General features: G+C 56.8%; 1 protein-coding gene across 9 annotated transcripts in view; it reads right to left on the bottom strand.

Annotated features, from left to right (window-relative positions):
• Positions 1–15,675, bottom strand: part of ZNF710 (zinc finger protein 710) — a 62,941-nt gene that overhangs the window by 3,781 nt on the left and 43,485 nt on the right. For 6 of the 9 annotated variants that reach the window (XM_057494872.1, XM_057494874.1, XM_057494876.1 and 3 more), the window contains 3 exons: positions 5,750–7,235; positions 3,150–3,341; positions 1,588–2,666 (listed from right to left, as the gene is read on the bottom strand). In XM_057494872.1, coding sequence (XP_057350855.1) covers positions 2,280–2,666; positions 3,150–3,341; positions 5,750–7,235 — 2,065 coding nt within the window. In that variant the 3' untranslated portion in view covers positions 1,588–2,279. Of the gene's footprint in view, positions 1–1,261; positions 1,505–1,587; positions 2,667–3,149; positions 3,342–5,749; positions 7,236–15,675 lie in introns of those variants that run through there. The other 3 variants (XR_008994711.1, XM_036931979.2, XM_057494873.1) reach the window with 3 other exon arrangements.

The raw sequence follows: 15,675 nt of genomic DNA, 5'->3' as shown, positions 1-15,675 counted from the left end.
AAAGGGGAATTGTCTCTTCATCTTCCACTAGATGAGAGCAAGGAAGCCCACTGCGGTGAAGGTGCCTGGCAGCCACCTCATGACCATGAGTAAAATCTCAAGTTAATGCTATGGACAGAGGGTGCCTCGTCCTGATTTCATTGTCGAGGGGCTGAATCATCCAGCTCTGAAGATGGCCTGGACTTTGAATCATTTCTTAGTTTATTTCCTTATTGTTTACGCCAGTCTGAATGGGGTGTCTATGATTTGTGCCCAGATCATCTGACACACTGTGTCTCCCTGACTTTATAAAAGGCCAACTTTCCCAAATCTTATAGCCCTTCGGCTGTTTCTTCCTTTTCAAAGCCTAGTGCCACACTTTCATGTCATTCAGTGAATCATTTCACCCTGGGAAACTTTCTACCTCTGGTCTCTGTCATCCATTCCTCCCACCACCCACTTTGTTTATCTTTATTGTTGATGCTGTCCAGTTGGTCCTGGGGGACAGTCTGCACCACCTCTCAAACCAGTTTCTAGGTGGTTCCATCCGCAGGGTATGCTGCCTTCCTCCCCCCAGCATCAAGCCTGAGCTGCTCAGACCCAGGTTTGACGTGAGAAGAAGGCGGACTTGGGTCCCAGCCATTCCAGGGCCAATCACTGCACTCTCTGTCATCTGGGACAGTCAAGAGTTCCTACACATCCCTGGTTACTGATCTCAGATGGAAAGAATTTGTGCCTGACCACCTCCCAGGAGCAACGTGTATAGGGAACGTTATTTCCAAAAGGACAAGGTCTGCTCCAAGCCCCTCCTGGTGGGGAAGATCCTTGGCAGGTCTAACAGGGAAACTTAAAGTGCTTAAAAAAAAAATCCAGATCCTAGGCCACATGCAGATCAATTACATTCAGTTCTTTGGGGCTGAGGCTCAGGCATCAGCATTTAAACAAAGTCCCCAGGGTTTTCCAAAGTGCAGCCAAATTTGAGAAACAGTCTATAGAGTCTGGAGCAAAGGTTCTCAAAGCGAGGTCCCTGACCTGCAGCTTCAGTATACGGCCTGGAGCATTCTTTGAGAGGTCCCGGGGGTCTCTACCCCACCTGAGACCTACAGAATCAGAAGCTGTGGTGTTAACAAGCCTCCAGGTGATTCTAAAGGCTGGAAACCACTCCCGATCTGTGGGATTAATATATAAATTAAGTATAGAAATCTGATCTGTGAAGTGTCGGAGGCAGGAAGGGACCGACACAGATCCGTGCTTCTCAAACCTTACTATGCGAAGGAATCACCTGGGGGGATCTTTTTGAAATGGAGATTCTGATTCAGCAGGTCTGGGGTAGGTCTGAGTGTGGAGGTCTAGCAAGATCCCAGGTGACGCCAATGTCGCTGGTTCTCACACTGCATTTTCAGGAGGAAAGGGGCTCCAGAGAGCATCTAGATGCAGCCCACAGGGTTTCATTCTTGCCTACAAGAGTAGAAAACTGAAGACACCTGTTTCCGCCAGAAAATCCAGGCCATTCACAGGTCAGCTGCTGCAAAACCAAACCAGGGTTATTGCGGCCACCCCAGCATCTGACTGACGGCTAGTGAGGAATCTCATTCAGGTAAGTCAACTCAACCGATTATTGTTGATGCACGTTCCCAGCTGGTTTGTCTCAGGAGCACCAGAAAGTCAAATAGCTCCGGACTGTACAAGGAGTCTTCCTCAAGTGCTATCTGCTCTTTCTTCCTATGGAATCTCTAAAGGGCCTGCCTCCTTGCACAAAAGGACAGAGACTAAAGTTTTTCCACTAGTGATGAATATCCAGGGAGGAGGCTATCACTAGCATTTGGCAATGTTAATATAAACAGCCCATGAGACTTCTACCAACCTCAGTCGTGAGGACCCTCTCCTGAGTATCTGAGTTCCATTCTCTTGGGCCAGCACTATGAAGAGCATGACTGATTGTTACACTCTTTGCCATGGCTGCTAGGAAGCTCAGAGTTCCCCTCCTCATGTCCATGGTGCACTTGGAATTGTGAGCTTGCCTGGCTCTCCCTTATTTTTTCAGTTGCTACTTGCCCTTTTGTTACTTTCTTATCTGTTTATTTAAAATGTCACATCATAGTAACAAGATAAAGTGCTTGTCACCTCCTGTGTGTTGTGATCTCGCAGGAGTCACCTAACTTCTCTGTCCTCTGTTTCTGCATCTGTGAAGTAGGGATAATAGCAGAGCCATCCTCACAGTGAGGATCCCATGAGTTAATAAAGGCCTGGCACACAGTTAGCACTCAATTGACATTAGTGATTCTTTTTATTATTGTTGTTTACGGGAGCTCACTTAAGTCCTTTGAAGAATACATAATTTTCCCATCACCATCATGATAGCCCTCCAGGGTGCCCCCTCCCCAGACCTGAGCCCACCCCAGGGAGGCTGTGGGCTTGGCCAGCCTCCCCACTCCCCTGACTGGACAGGAGGCTCCTGAGTGTGCCTCGATAGTGCTGCTCCTGCTCCGTCCACTGCGCAGGGCCCACCCACCTTGGCTGTCCAGACCGATGTCCATGACACCATGTTTGACCTTCATGTGCCGGCTCAGGTTGCCCTTGAGGTTAAACTTGCTGGAGCAGTAGGGGCACTTGAAGGGCTTGCTGCCCGCGTGCAGATGCATGTGGCCCAGCAGGTTGTACATGCGGTTGAAGGACTTCCCGCACACCTGGAACACACCAGCCCGGCATCATCAGCCCTCAGGGCGCCCGGCCTTTTGAACCCCCCAGACACTCCCACCTCCATGGCTGGGCTGAAATCCCATTTGCTGTGGACAGCACGTGCTCTGCCCTCTCCTGTGTGATGCCAGGGGCCTGTGAGGCAGAGAGCTAAGCCACTCCTGGCGGGCCACTTTCCTGTGGGCCTGAGCTGCAGTCAGCAGAAACCCAGGGCTCAGACCTCTGACTGCAGTGGGTCCCAGGCCCGGGCTTGCTCCCTGTGGCTGTGATGACCTTCACCCCCTCCCCAACTCTCAAAAAACAACTTCAGGATCGGAGCCCCCACTGCCCACGCCAACCCCCAACGCCCGGCCATTTCACCCAGCCGGGACTCCCCTGCCCGCACGGGCCAGCCCGGCTCTTGGTGGGTCTAGGCTGCTGCAGTCACGCCGCCTCTGGGGAAGCCCCTGCCGTGGGGCCTGCTGCCCGGGTACCTTGCATTTGAATGGCTTCACCGGCGAGTGTACAATCATGTGGGTCTTGAGGGTCTGCTTCTGCACGAAGGTCTTGAAGCAGATGTGGCACTGGTAGGGCCGGACGCTGGTGTGGATCAGCATGTGCCGCTTCATGTTTGCCTGCAGGGTGAACTCCCGGCCACACACCTCGCACTTGAACTCCTTCACGCCCTGCAAGGGGTGGGGTTGATAGGGTCACCCAGTGGGCACGGCCCTGGAAGTGTGTGCGGGGACCACGGCATCACTCTTTACGTAGAGCTTCTGGGACATAACTTCTGGGGGCGTTCTGAACAGGTACTACCTGATTAAAACTGTTTAAAACCACTGGGAGAATATCAGGGCAAGGCCACCCACTCCAGGAAGCCTTCCATGGCAACAGGTAGAGACCGGCTAGGACTTACTGCTCCTGCCCACCAGAGCAGGTGTACCTGTAGATCTGTACCGGGCACTGAGGAGAATGTGTTCACTCATTCGGCGACCATTCACCAGGCCCTGCTACAAGCCAGCATCGTGCCAGGTGCCAGGGGCCTGTGGCCAAGATGACAGCCATAGGCTGGTGGCCGTGGACTGTGAGAGCATATGTGTTTCCCTCCTCGGCGCTCTCAGTGGTCTTTTTGGTTCACAGACCCCTTTGAGAATATGACTCAAGGTATGGACACCCTGGGAAAAATGACCCAGGCCTGCACAGAATGTGGAGTTCTCAACCCCCTGCGGAGCCCATCCACAGACCCTCTGGGTTTTCTGAGCTTCCCTGATGATAAGAACCACCTGTTCTTGGTGAACAGTCAGCCCCTCAGGCTGCCGTCTGGCAATTCTGATTCCATGGGTCCAGGGCTGTTTCATCTCGGCAGGTCCCCCAGGTGACTGATGGAGTTTGGGACACTTGGCCCCAGGAGACAAAGACTCGAGGCAGAACCCTTCTGTTTGCACTGCCAACATGCTTCTCAGTGGTCTGGAGGTGGCCCCCAGAACAGGGCAGGGGGCTGTGTGCAAGGGGTCCAGTGTATTATCTGGGGAGGAGAGTTAGGACAAAGGTGGGAGCTGATCTCTTTGCTGAGTGATTTAGTGGAACCCCAGTGGGACAGACACAAGTCTGTGGTCACAGCTGCTGTCCTAACTGCTTGTTTGGTGTACGTTGCATGTTATACTTTAATGGTTCCTGTGTCTATTTCTTTCAGTAGATGGGCTGTGTCTTGTATCTTAGCTGCCGGCTTGACACACTGGGGGTGTGTATGACCACCAGGGGGCCCCGCCTTCTGGTGCTTACTCTGTAAGTGCGTGATAACGCACATTGTACACATTCAGGCTGGTGACGGGACGTTTCCCCTTTTATTAGCCTTTGATTTTTGCTTTCAGCTTTTCTTCGCAATGTTATTTATATTTTCACACTTTGCCGACCTGTGGGGACTTCTGTAGAGGAGTGGCCACTAGATAGTACCTGTCCTGCAGACATTAATAATCGGTCATCTGGTTTCCACTCCACACACATCCCCTGCGGAGCCCACATTCAGCTTCAGAATCCTTCCCAGCATTACACCCTAGGCGGCTGCCCGACTGACTGGAGGAGCACCCGCAGTGAGGCCTGTGTGCCGTCTCCGCCGTGGCAGAGGAAGTTCCCAGGGCTGGGGAAGGCTGGATTCTTGGCCCGGCAGGCTGCGCTCCCCGACTCACTGCCGCGTCCGCTCTCAGCCACAGGCCACCGGCTGCACCCGGAGCATCTCTCAAGCTGCCGTCGTGGAAGGAAGAAGCCCTGCACCCATTCAGCTTCAACGCTGGAAGCTGGTTGGGTTTGGGGTGGGAACTAGGGGACAGGCCAGGGGCCAGAGTGGGATTGGGGGGCCCGACAAGCCCCATTCTACCAGCCTGGATGTACAGGGCCTCCCGGAGGGGGTGATGTCGGCTGAAAGACATGTAGCAGCCTGACGGGAGGGAGAAGGGAGTGGAGAACGGGTCAAGAGTATGTCTGGGGACGTGGGGACATGCTGGGTAAGAGCGGTGTTGTTTCACCTTCCATTTCCATAACCTCTTCGCCTAGCGTGGCCGTATTCTAGAACCAACTGTACTTCTCCATAACTAATATTCTTCCTTACAATGATTGCCTTTTAAAATGAGATATCTTTGGCTTTTTCCTAAAGAGAAGTCACACAGGTTGATATTCTTTTGTAATTATGAGGAGCAGAGGAAACCCTCTGTACTTTGCCCATCTCGTCCATCTGCCCCTGGCATCCTGGTCTCTGTCCGATCTTCTATAAAACGGGGGTGTGGGTGTGGGTGGGCGTGGCTAATGCAGCGATTCTCCAACTGTGTTCCTTGGGTCCTCTAGGGGTTCCTCCCACATTTCATTCAAAACTTTTTTTTAAATATGTAAGGTTTTACCACTAAAACAAACCAATTTCAATCACATTTTTCTCATATACTCATCAAAATAAATATGTAACTATAAAAATAAGTGGCATTCATCAGTGTACCATCTATGTTACCACCTCAACAATCTCCCCTTCTGGTACTTTGGGAAGCACAGGACGGCAGGAGGGGAGGGGAGGGAGGGCCCGGGGGAGGGGAGGGGCCCGCAGGCTCACCTTGTGGGTGAGGGAGTGCTGCTTGAGGTGGTGGATCTGGCTGAACTCCATGCCGCACTCCGTGCACACGAAGGGCCGCACGTTCTGGTGCTTGAGCATGTGGTTCTGCAGCTGGCTGCGGTAGTGGAAGGACTTGTTGCACTCGAGGCACTGGTAGAGGGTGGGGCCCTGGTGGGAGGCCAGGTGGCGCTTGAGCTGTGTCAGGGTGGAGAAGTCCAGGCCGCACTCCACGCAGACGTGGCAGCGGCCACTCTCGTGCTTCACTTCGTGGGCCTTGAGCTCGCTGGGGTAGGCGAAGCCGCGGCCGCAGAAGTGGCAGCTGTAGGGCTTGACCTCCGAGTGCAGCAGCATGTGGCGCTTGAGGTGGCTGGTCTGCGTGAAGGCCTTCTGGCACACCTGGCACTTGTGGGGCCGCGTGCCCTGGTGTGTCAGCAGGTGCGTCTGCAGGTGGCTCGGCTGCTTGAAGAGCTTGCTGCAGTGCGGGCACGAGTGCGGCTTGATGCCGTTGTGGCCCAGGATGTGCGTCACCAGGTTGTACTTGGACGTGTAGGACTTCTCACACATGCGGCACTGCCAGCGCTTCTGGCGGTCGCCTGCCTCCACCAGGTAGGAGTCGTCGATCTGCACGTTGATGTCCAGCCGGTCCAGCTGTGCCTTCTTGTGGCGCTCCACCGTCGAGCCCGCTGAGTCGGCCTCGAACTCCCCCGCCTCCTGCCACACGAAGCCCTGCTCTGGCTTCACGGGCTCTGGGGATTCCATGGTGGGGGCCTCGGGGTCGCTCAGGGGCACCAGGTTGGGGGGCTCGAAACCACACTCCGTGGGTAAGGCCTCTGGGCCCGGCAGCGCCATGCTGGGCTCGGGGAAGCCATCCCGGGCCGGGTCGGGGAAGTGGGGGTCGTAGGGTGCCATGTCCAGCTCTGGCCGCGGGGCCCGGGGCAGGTGCCGCAGTGTCCGGGGCTTACGGCTGAAGGCGCTGAGGTCGATCATCTTGACGGCGCTGCTCTGCACCAGGGCCTCGCAGCCGCCACTGGCCACCTCTGCAGGGGCCTCTGCAGGGCCTGCATCTTTGTTGTCGCCAGGCACAGACACCTCATAGACCTCCTGCTCCTCCTCCTCCACCTTCTCAAACTTGACCTTGGGCACCAGCCGCACGGGCGGCCGCGTCTTCCGCCGGGTGTGCTTCTCGAAGGCAGCCTCCACCTCCAGCACCTCCTCCTCCACTGGCTCCTCCAGGGCACGCCCGTTGCAGGCCAGCTGGTAGACGTCGGGGCCTGTGGGCCCAGGGTCCCCCATGGCTGCCACAGGGAGCTCCGGCCCCAGGTCCGGGTAGAAGGCTTCGGCGCTTATGGTGGCTCCAAAGAGCTCATTCTCTGAGACCAGGCCCAGCACGGCGGCCTGCGCCAAGGACAGCACCACCACTGCATCCGTCTGTGTCCCTGAGTCCATGAAGCCCTCCATCCCGCGGCGGCTGGCTAGGAGGGCATCGCTGCGGGAGGACAGACGGACGTTAACAGTGCCGGCTCTGGTGCGCAGACGACACACACCCACATTTAGCAAGGGCTCGCCTACGCTTGGGTGTGCCTGTCCCTGGTGTGTGCTTTGGGAACAGGGTACCCCTGTAATCACGGGGAGCAGTGACACCCTCTTTGCGTCTGACCATCTCCTCCATTGCCCTGCGGGATCGCGGGTAAGCCCGGCCCCCGTGCTGGCCTCCATCTGCTCTTCCCATCTGCACAACAGGGAGTTAGGGTGTTCTGCATGTCCTTCAGGAGTTCCTCAAAAATCTGATTCAAAATGGCAAAAAAGAAAGATTCTTCTACTTTAAAAATCGATTATGGAAAACCCATCTAAAATATACACGTCATTCCAACACCTTCAGCGGCCTCTCTGGCTTTGCTGCCGAGGCAGTTAATTTTGCACAGACCTTGAGACGGTACAGTGAGGTGTTCAACAACTGTCACCACTTTTAATGGCTTGGCCATATGAACGAGGTGTTTTGATTAAAAAACAAAACAAAACATATATTTGGCAAAAAGGCTACACACAAAAATAAATTAGGTGCCAAGGTCGCCCCCAGACAGCGGCTATCACCTCTCAGGCCTGACGTTTAAGGGCTGCATCTTTAACAAGTCATTGTTCTTGATTAGTGTTAAACATTTAAATATCTGAATTTATACCAATTAAAAATACAGCTTTGATCTGGCTTGTCCACTGGAATCCCATGTAAGATATGAACTGAAGGGAGGGCTCCATGCCCACTAACATATTTGAGACAATGTCTCAAGTGAACACGAAAACTGCTGCCGGGTTCACAGCCACATTCTCCGGCCTAACAGGTTCTTCCAAAATAGCCAGCGTGCCCCCCCGTCCAGATCCGAGCCCCGGCGCATCGGCCTCCTGCCTTCCTCGGGCTGCAGGTGCACCAGCACTCTGGGTAGCCTGGCCCTGGCACGGGTTGGGTTCTCCCTCTGGGCACCCTTTTCTCAACCCCACTGAGCTCCTGGCTCCTCTCCCCAGCCTCCCGGCTTCCCTCAAAATCCACCTGCTCCCAGCCTCCCGCCGGCCCTGGCGCCCTCTCCTGGCCTGGCCCGTGCAGTGTGCGCCCAACGCACAGCCCTCCTCCCGGGCTTCAGACCGGCACCCTGCCCTGGCTCGGCGCTCTGCAATCAGAGGTGCTCCATCAGGAAGGGAAACTGGGGGGTGCTCCTGCTGGCCTCGCCTGCTCTTGTCCCAGGGCCAGGGTCAGGCGCGTGGCCCGGCGGCGGCCCTCCCTCAGGAAGCCGGCTCCCGGGCTGGTGTCTCCCTCCCACCTCGGGCCAGTGGAGCTTCCCCTTCCTGAAGCCAGCTAAAAATAAAACACCCCAGACAGGAATTCAGCCTCTCTGAAATGGACGCTGCAGATCAAACTATTAAGCTTTAAGTGGGGCTCTCTCGTGGGAGGGGTCAGTGGACACGGGGTTCAGGGTCCATCTGGGACAGGCTGGAGGGGCCAAACCAGAGTGAGTCAGAGTCTCCCCCCACCCCAGCACTGGAAAGAGCACTTAGCTGGGAGTCAGGCAGCTTGACCTGCCACACACGCCTGAGCAAAGTCCCCTGTGCCTCAGTTTCCCCATTGAACAAATGCGGATAGAATGCCTCATGGCGGAAGGGCGATGAGACCCCGGAGGTCATGACGTAGGTGAAGGGGCTTTGTGAATTATAAAGCGCTCCCCAAATGTAAAGAATCACTACTGACTGCCCAGATCTCCAAAAGAAGCCTTTTCTGATGAAAAACCACAGAGCTGAGATCTCTCCGTTCTGGGTCCCAGATTCAGCAAACGTTTGGGGATTCTGTGGACGAGATTCTGTTCTCTAGGACAGAACTCACGCATTCATTCATTCACTCATTTGTGCAACAGACACTGGCTCACTACTGGGTCAGGCTCTGTGCTTGGAGAGGCAAGGCGAGTGAGGCAGGGTCCCTGTCCCCACAGCATCCACATTAGAGACCACTGTATGCACCCAGCCCCCCCGGGTGTGTCACTGCCTCCTCCAGTCACAGCGGCCTGCGGCCCCAGCAGCAGCCCTGTTGTCTGCTGTGGGCTTGAGCGAACACAGGCTCAGCACTTTTCGCCCCTGAAGAAGGGCCAGCAGAGGCGAGGAACTGATGCCCGACAGTGGAGCCTAAGCTGGGGACCTGGCCTTGGACTCCCTTCTCTAGCTCGGGCACAGCCCATCACGTCCCGAGCCTCAGTTTCTTCGTCTCTGTGCAAGGGGACGCGGTGCCCGACTCCTGGGGCAGTGAGAAGGCGAGCGGTGTGAATGTGAGCCCCGTCCCCGTCTTCCGACCCGGCCCCAGCACCTGGCGCCAAGTAAAGGGGAGCCTGTGGGAGCCGGAGCACAGGCCTGGCAGGTCCCCCACCAGGAGGAAGTAGCCACTCGCAGGGATCACGCCAGGCCCTCGGGCGCCAGCCAAGCCTGCCCCGCCAAACCGGTGTTCCCGTCCTACGGGACCAGGTGGGCAGTTTCGGCTTTGGGGCTGAGGACTGGGGAAGGTGCTTCTGTATCAGCAGCCAGTGCCTGAGCATAAGAGGGGACCTACCCAGAGTCCTTGTTCTTGGGGGGTTTGTGCCCACATGGTGGGGGACACAGAGGTGCCAACAACTCACCACATATGTGGGGGGAAGAGCTTGTTTCCTACTATTAAGTGCTCACCAGGTCCCATGCGAGCCATTTCACCCGAAAACAACCCCGTGGGATGGGGGTGGGGGCAGTGTGCACCCCATTTCAGAGCCCAGGAATCTGGGGCCTAAGTGACATGCTCCAGAGCTGGGTCTGCAGCTGGGAATGTCCAGCCCCGTCCGGGCCCCATTGGCCGACCCGGGAGCCCAAGTCAGGGCTCCAAGCCTGGCCTCCTCAGCAACCCGGTGCCGCCATGCCCCACTCATGTGCCGAGGAGGCCGCAGGACCTGGGAGCCTCAGACCCACCTGGCCTGGCTGGTCCAGGGCCTTCGCCAGGCAGGACATTTTCCTGGGTCCCCATCAACCCGCCGGCCCAGTGGGGCCCCTGCTTTCTCTTACGCTGGATGGGCACTGGCCTGACCAGAACACATATCCCCAAGAAGTGCAGGTTTGGTGGGGCTTGTGGGGCTGGGCCCTGCGCCCATTGCCCTGTCTGTCACACACAAAAATGAGTGGTGGGAAGCCTGGGGCTCTGTGACCCCAGTGTGACGCCTCTCCTCCTCCTGGGCCATCTTTTTGTGCCATTTCCCAGGCCCCTGGCTCCTCACAGGCTACAGCCCCTTGACTCATGCCCCGCCAGGTGCGCACTACCTGAGTGCCAGGGCAGCCCCCACCTCCAAGCCCCTCTGGTCATTGGCCTGGGGCCCTCCTGGGGCACCTCCCTTCTCAGGGCAAGGCCTCCTCCCACTTGTGCTGCAGGCTTAGAACAAAAAGTCTCCGCAAGGTGCACAAGAATGCCGAGGTCAGACCGTCCAGGCGCTCCACACAGCCTGGGCCAGGAGACAGGAGTGTCCGTCCATCAGGGAGGCAGCTGGGCCTCCTACCAGGGCCCAGGGTGGGGAGCACGGAATGGCAACGTCAGGGAAACGGGGAAGAGAAGAGCTGCCTGATGGTGGTTTAAAGACTTAATGCTGGGAGGTGGCGGGAGGGAGGCTGCAGCGGAGGAAGAGGGGGAGAGAGCTTGGGGGTGGAGGAGGGAGGGAGGGAGGGAGGGAAACAGAGGCTGTGGAGGCCAAGAAACAAAAGCAGAGGAGGGGGAGGGGAGGACCCGACGGAGAGAGGGGAGGGGGCTGTGCTGGGGACACCAAGAGCCGAGGCCTGCGCCAGCCCCTGGGGGGGCCCAGCCTTACCCTCTGAGGCCCAGCAGGAGGCGGTCCCCACGCAGGCAGGGACCCAGGCCCCAGAGCTCTGCCACTTCCTCTGTGGCTCACTGTGGTTCCTATAAGCCATTCACACACTTGCCGAGTGACCCTCCACAGGTTATCCGACCTCAGTTTCCTCATGTACGAAGGCTTCTTGGAAATTCTTGGGCATGTTGATCCTGGGCCCACCTGCCTGTCATCCGGGGTCGCCTCCCCCAGATGTGACAGTACCCGCTGTCATCCCACGCCGCTCCAAAGGGCTGCTCCCCCCGGAGGCCCCTCAGGCGTCCTGCTCAGGGAGGAGGCGCAGGCCGGGAGCTCAGGTGGCCAGTGGCCCTGGAACACAGACGGCGGGGCTGAGCTCTCCGCTGTGAGGCCTGGGCTGGCAGGGCAGGAACTGCTTTGAGGGAAGAACAGCAGTACCTGGTGGCCACCTGGCCAGGCTCTGCCCCCAACCACCATGACACCTTTGCAAACCAGCTGCCCTGGGGCTTCTGCCTGCCGCAGTCTTGGGATATCACCAAGCACCTCAATATCACTTTGATGACTCTCTCTGAGGGCCTGTAGGCGTTGGGGCCAGCTCCCCGGGCCTCTGCAGGAGAACCGGCTTCCCCCAGGCCCCTTCATCCTGGCCTTGCATCGCCAAGCAGCTCGCTAGTCAACTCAATGACTGCAGTCCTGCGCCTGAATCGCAGACTCACTCATGTTTACTGGACACCTGCTAGATGCTGGGTGCTGGGCCTGGTTGTGGGGATACAGTAGGGACAAAATTAAGGCTCCCCTCAGGGCCCTGCCCTTAGGGAGTTCACTCAGCCGCTGAAGCACCTGGTGTGGGGAGACAGGAGGTGGGTGCAGCATTGGGTTGGGTGGTGCTGGGACCCCAGAAGGCGGCTCAGGGCCCAGGGGACAACAGGGGACAGCCTCACTCCTCAGTCTGGCATTCAGCTTCTTAGGCCCGTCACCAGCTGTAGTGTGTGTGTGTGTGTGTGTTGTGTGTGCATGTGTGTGTGTGTGTGTGCACACGCGTGAGCATGTGTATCCGGGCCTGTGCCCCTGGGTCCGAGGGGAAAGGAAGTCCCAGGTGTGGACAGGCTGTAAGGACACAGTCACAGGACTTCAACTTGTAGCAAGACCACCCTTGTTTCCTCTGTTGTCCTTCCGCACAGAGACTTAAAAGTAAACCCTGCTCACATCCCCAGAAGGGAGGAGGAAGCGAAAGCCGGAGGTTCCCTGCACAGTCTCGCTTCTGCCCTGCCCTCCAGGCCTCATGCCACTCAGCAGCAAGAGGCCCTGGCTGATGGGGCAGCAGGGCTGAGGGCGGGGTGGCCAAGGGGAAGCGTGCGAGTCTGCTGCTCGTAGGATTCTCTCTCTGCCTCAGCTTCCCCTTTCCTCTGCGGGCAGATGGGCTGAGCCCCGCCTCCAGGGGTCAGAGCCGCTGGGCTGCTGAGACAGCACCGCGAACCCACTAACCGCACAAGGGCCTGATACAAACCGCATCCAGCCACTTCTATTTACAGATAAAGAAACTGAGGCCCAGGGAGGGGAAGGGGCCGGCCCAAGGTCACCCAGGGAGATGGCAAACCAAGGCCCGGAATGCAGGCCGCTGGCCCAGAAGCCTGTCCTCAGCCACACAGGGCCGACAGGACGGGGTCACGTCTGCACTGGCTGCCCTCCGGCAAGCTCTCTGGCCCCTCTACACTCCCCACCCCCAGTGGCTCTTCCCTACCTTGGGGCCTTTGCACAGGCTGACTCCTCTGCCAGGACTGCCCTTCCCTCTCACTGAGTGAATTCCCCTCCTTCTGTAGGGTTCACTGCAGGCAGTGTCTCCTGGGAAGCACCGCTAGCCTCTGGGGCAGGGTGAGGGCCTCTTCCACAGCTGAGAAGTCAGGTTCATTTTATGCACGGACTTGGCTAGGCCATGGCACCCAGTGCTTTGGTCAAACACTAATGTAGATGATGCTGTGATTTTGTGGATGTGATTTAACTTTACAATCAGTTGACTTTAAGTGAAACAGATTACCCTCCTTAGTGTGGGGGGTCTCATCCAATCCTATAAAGCCTTATGAGGAAAACACGTTTTCCAGAGACAAGGCATTCTGCGTCAAGACCACATCAGAGGAATCCTGCCTGAGTTCCCAGCTGCCAGCCAGCCCAGCAGATTTCGGACTGGCCAGCCCCCCCCAGTCGCATGAGCCAATTCCCTAAAATAAATCTGTCCCTGTATATATATCCTACTAGTTCTTTTTCTCTAGAGAACGCTGATGCAAGCAGCTGACACATAATTGTATCTGTCTGTGGGTCATCTACCCCACCAGGTGGTGCACCCCAGGGGACAGTGACTGCAGGTGACCAGAATGGCCTGTGGGGTACCTGAGAGAACAACACCAGCATAGAGAAAGGGAAGGGAAGAGCTGGCAGTCACCAGGGGACCTAGAACAAATGAATGAATGAATGAATGAATGGGACCCAGGGGAAATCCTCGCCTGAGTTCTACAGATGCTTGGCACTGCTCACCCCTGGACCAGCCTGACCGCCAGGGCAGTCCTGCTCCACCCTGGGGGGTGGCCTCCCGCTGCACAGAGAAGGCCCCTGAGCTGGCAGCGTGCCCAGGGGCTCAGCCTAGGAGCTCTGAGCTCTTCCCACCGGACGCACCCTTCCAGGCAGAACAGATCCTCCCACAGACGTGCGGCAGCAGGGCCTTCCCCTCCCGCTCTCCCTGGCCCGGGGTACCTCCATCCATCCTGGGAGCCGCAGCTCCACAGGTGGAGGGCTGAGGTGGGCCTGGCTGCTGCAGAGCGGCTACTGGGTAAGGCCTTGCCCTCCAGAGAGGTCATGGCGACCCCTGGACCCAAGGAGATGAGGGATGGCCTTCCCACGGCCAGAAGCACCATCTCTTCCCACTCTGTCTGTGTGGCCTCAAAGTCTTCTAAGGACAGACATCCTGGCTCCACAGGGTTCAGCTGGCATCATCTGATTAGAGGACCGGTGCCCGGGCCTCACTCCAGGCTAGCTGAACCAGAATCTCTGGCTATGGGACCTGGCATTGTGTTTTTCAAAATCTCCCCACTTGGAACCCTCCTACCCTGCTGGGGGGAATGTAAGCTAGTTCAACCATTGTGGAAAGCAATATGGGGGTTCCTCAAAAAACTAAAAATAGAAATACCATTTGACCCGGGAATCCCACTCCTAGGAATTTACCCAAAGAATACAAGTTCTCAGATTCAAAAAGACGTATGCACCCCTATGTTTATCACAGCGCTATTTACAATAGCCAAGAAATGGAAGCAACCTAAGTGTCCATCAGTAGATGAATGGATAAAGAAGATGTGGTACATATACACAATGGAATACTATTCAGCCATAAGAAGAAAACAAATCCTACCATTTGCAACAACATGGATGGAGCTGGAGGGTATTTTGCTCAGTGAAATAAGCCAGGTGGAGAAAGACAAATGCCAAATGATTTCCCTCATTTGTGGAGTATAACAACGAAGCAAAACTGAAGGAACAAAACAGCAGCAGACTCAGAGACTCCAAGAAGGGACTGGTGGTTACCAAAGGGGAGGGGTGGGGAAGGGTGGACGGGGAGGGAGGGAGAAGGGGATTGAGGAGTATTATGTTTAGTACACATGGTGCAGGGGGATCACGGGGAGAACAGTGTAGCACAGAGAAGGCACATAGTGGATCTGTGGCATCTTACTATACTGATGGACAGTGACTGCACTGGGGTATGGCTGGGGACTTGATAATATGGGTAAATGTAGTAACCACATTGTTTTTCATGTGAAACATTCATAAGAGTGTATATCAATAACACCTTAATTAAAAATAAAAGTAAAATGAAAAAAAATTAAATGAACCCCCCCCCCCACACACAACACACACCCCTCCCTACTTGATTCTGATTCTCCAAATTAATTAGTCGGAGCTGGGAGGGCTCTCACAGTGACCTGGCGTGGGGGCGAATGGAGTGCCCTCCCCAAAGCTGGGACCACGCACGCCAGGTGGGCTCCCTCCTGTCTCCCAGCCACACCTCCACGGGCGGTCCACACAGGAGCGGGGCCCCATCCACAGCCTGTTAGAACTGAGGACAATGGGTTCCGCTCTTGGAAACGTGGCCATGCCCCAAGCCTAACACCCTGGACCGCAGGAGCTGGTGCCCAAGGAATAGCAAAGGCATGTCACGAGCTGCAGCCGGGCAGGGACCCTGAGCAAGCTGAGGTGGGGATACTACGAGGAGGGAGCACGCACTCCAGTTGTGGCTGGAGACGGACTGAGGCACCTTCAGGAGGGCGCAGGGGCCCTGGTCCCCTGCTTCTCACCTGGGGAGCCCTCGGTGACTACCCTGCTGTCCTGAGCTGAGCTGCGCGCTCTCTGATCCTCATGGCAATGAGCCTGCCTACCCTAACGGAGCAGCGGCTGCACACGTCACCGGCGGCACATGCAGACGCGCCCGCCCACAGAGCACAGAGCAGCTCCGTCCACGCTGGGGTGGGAGGGATGTGGTGTCTCTGATCTGAGATCAACAGGTCCCCAGAAACTGGGGGCCCTGGGTCCTCCTGC

This window comes from Manis pentadactyla, chromosome 18 (genome assembly GCF_030020395.1).
Source record: "Manis pentadactyla isolate mManPen7 chromosome 18, mManPen7.hap1, whole genome shotgun sequence".
In the NCBI taxonomy this organism is placed as follows: domain Eukaryota; kingdom Metazoa; phylum Chordata; class Mammalia; order Pholidota; family Manidae; genus Manis; species Manis pentadactyla.
This window is presented reverse-complemented; position numbering and strand designations above follow the sequence as displayed.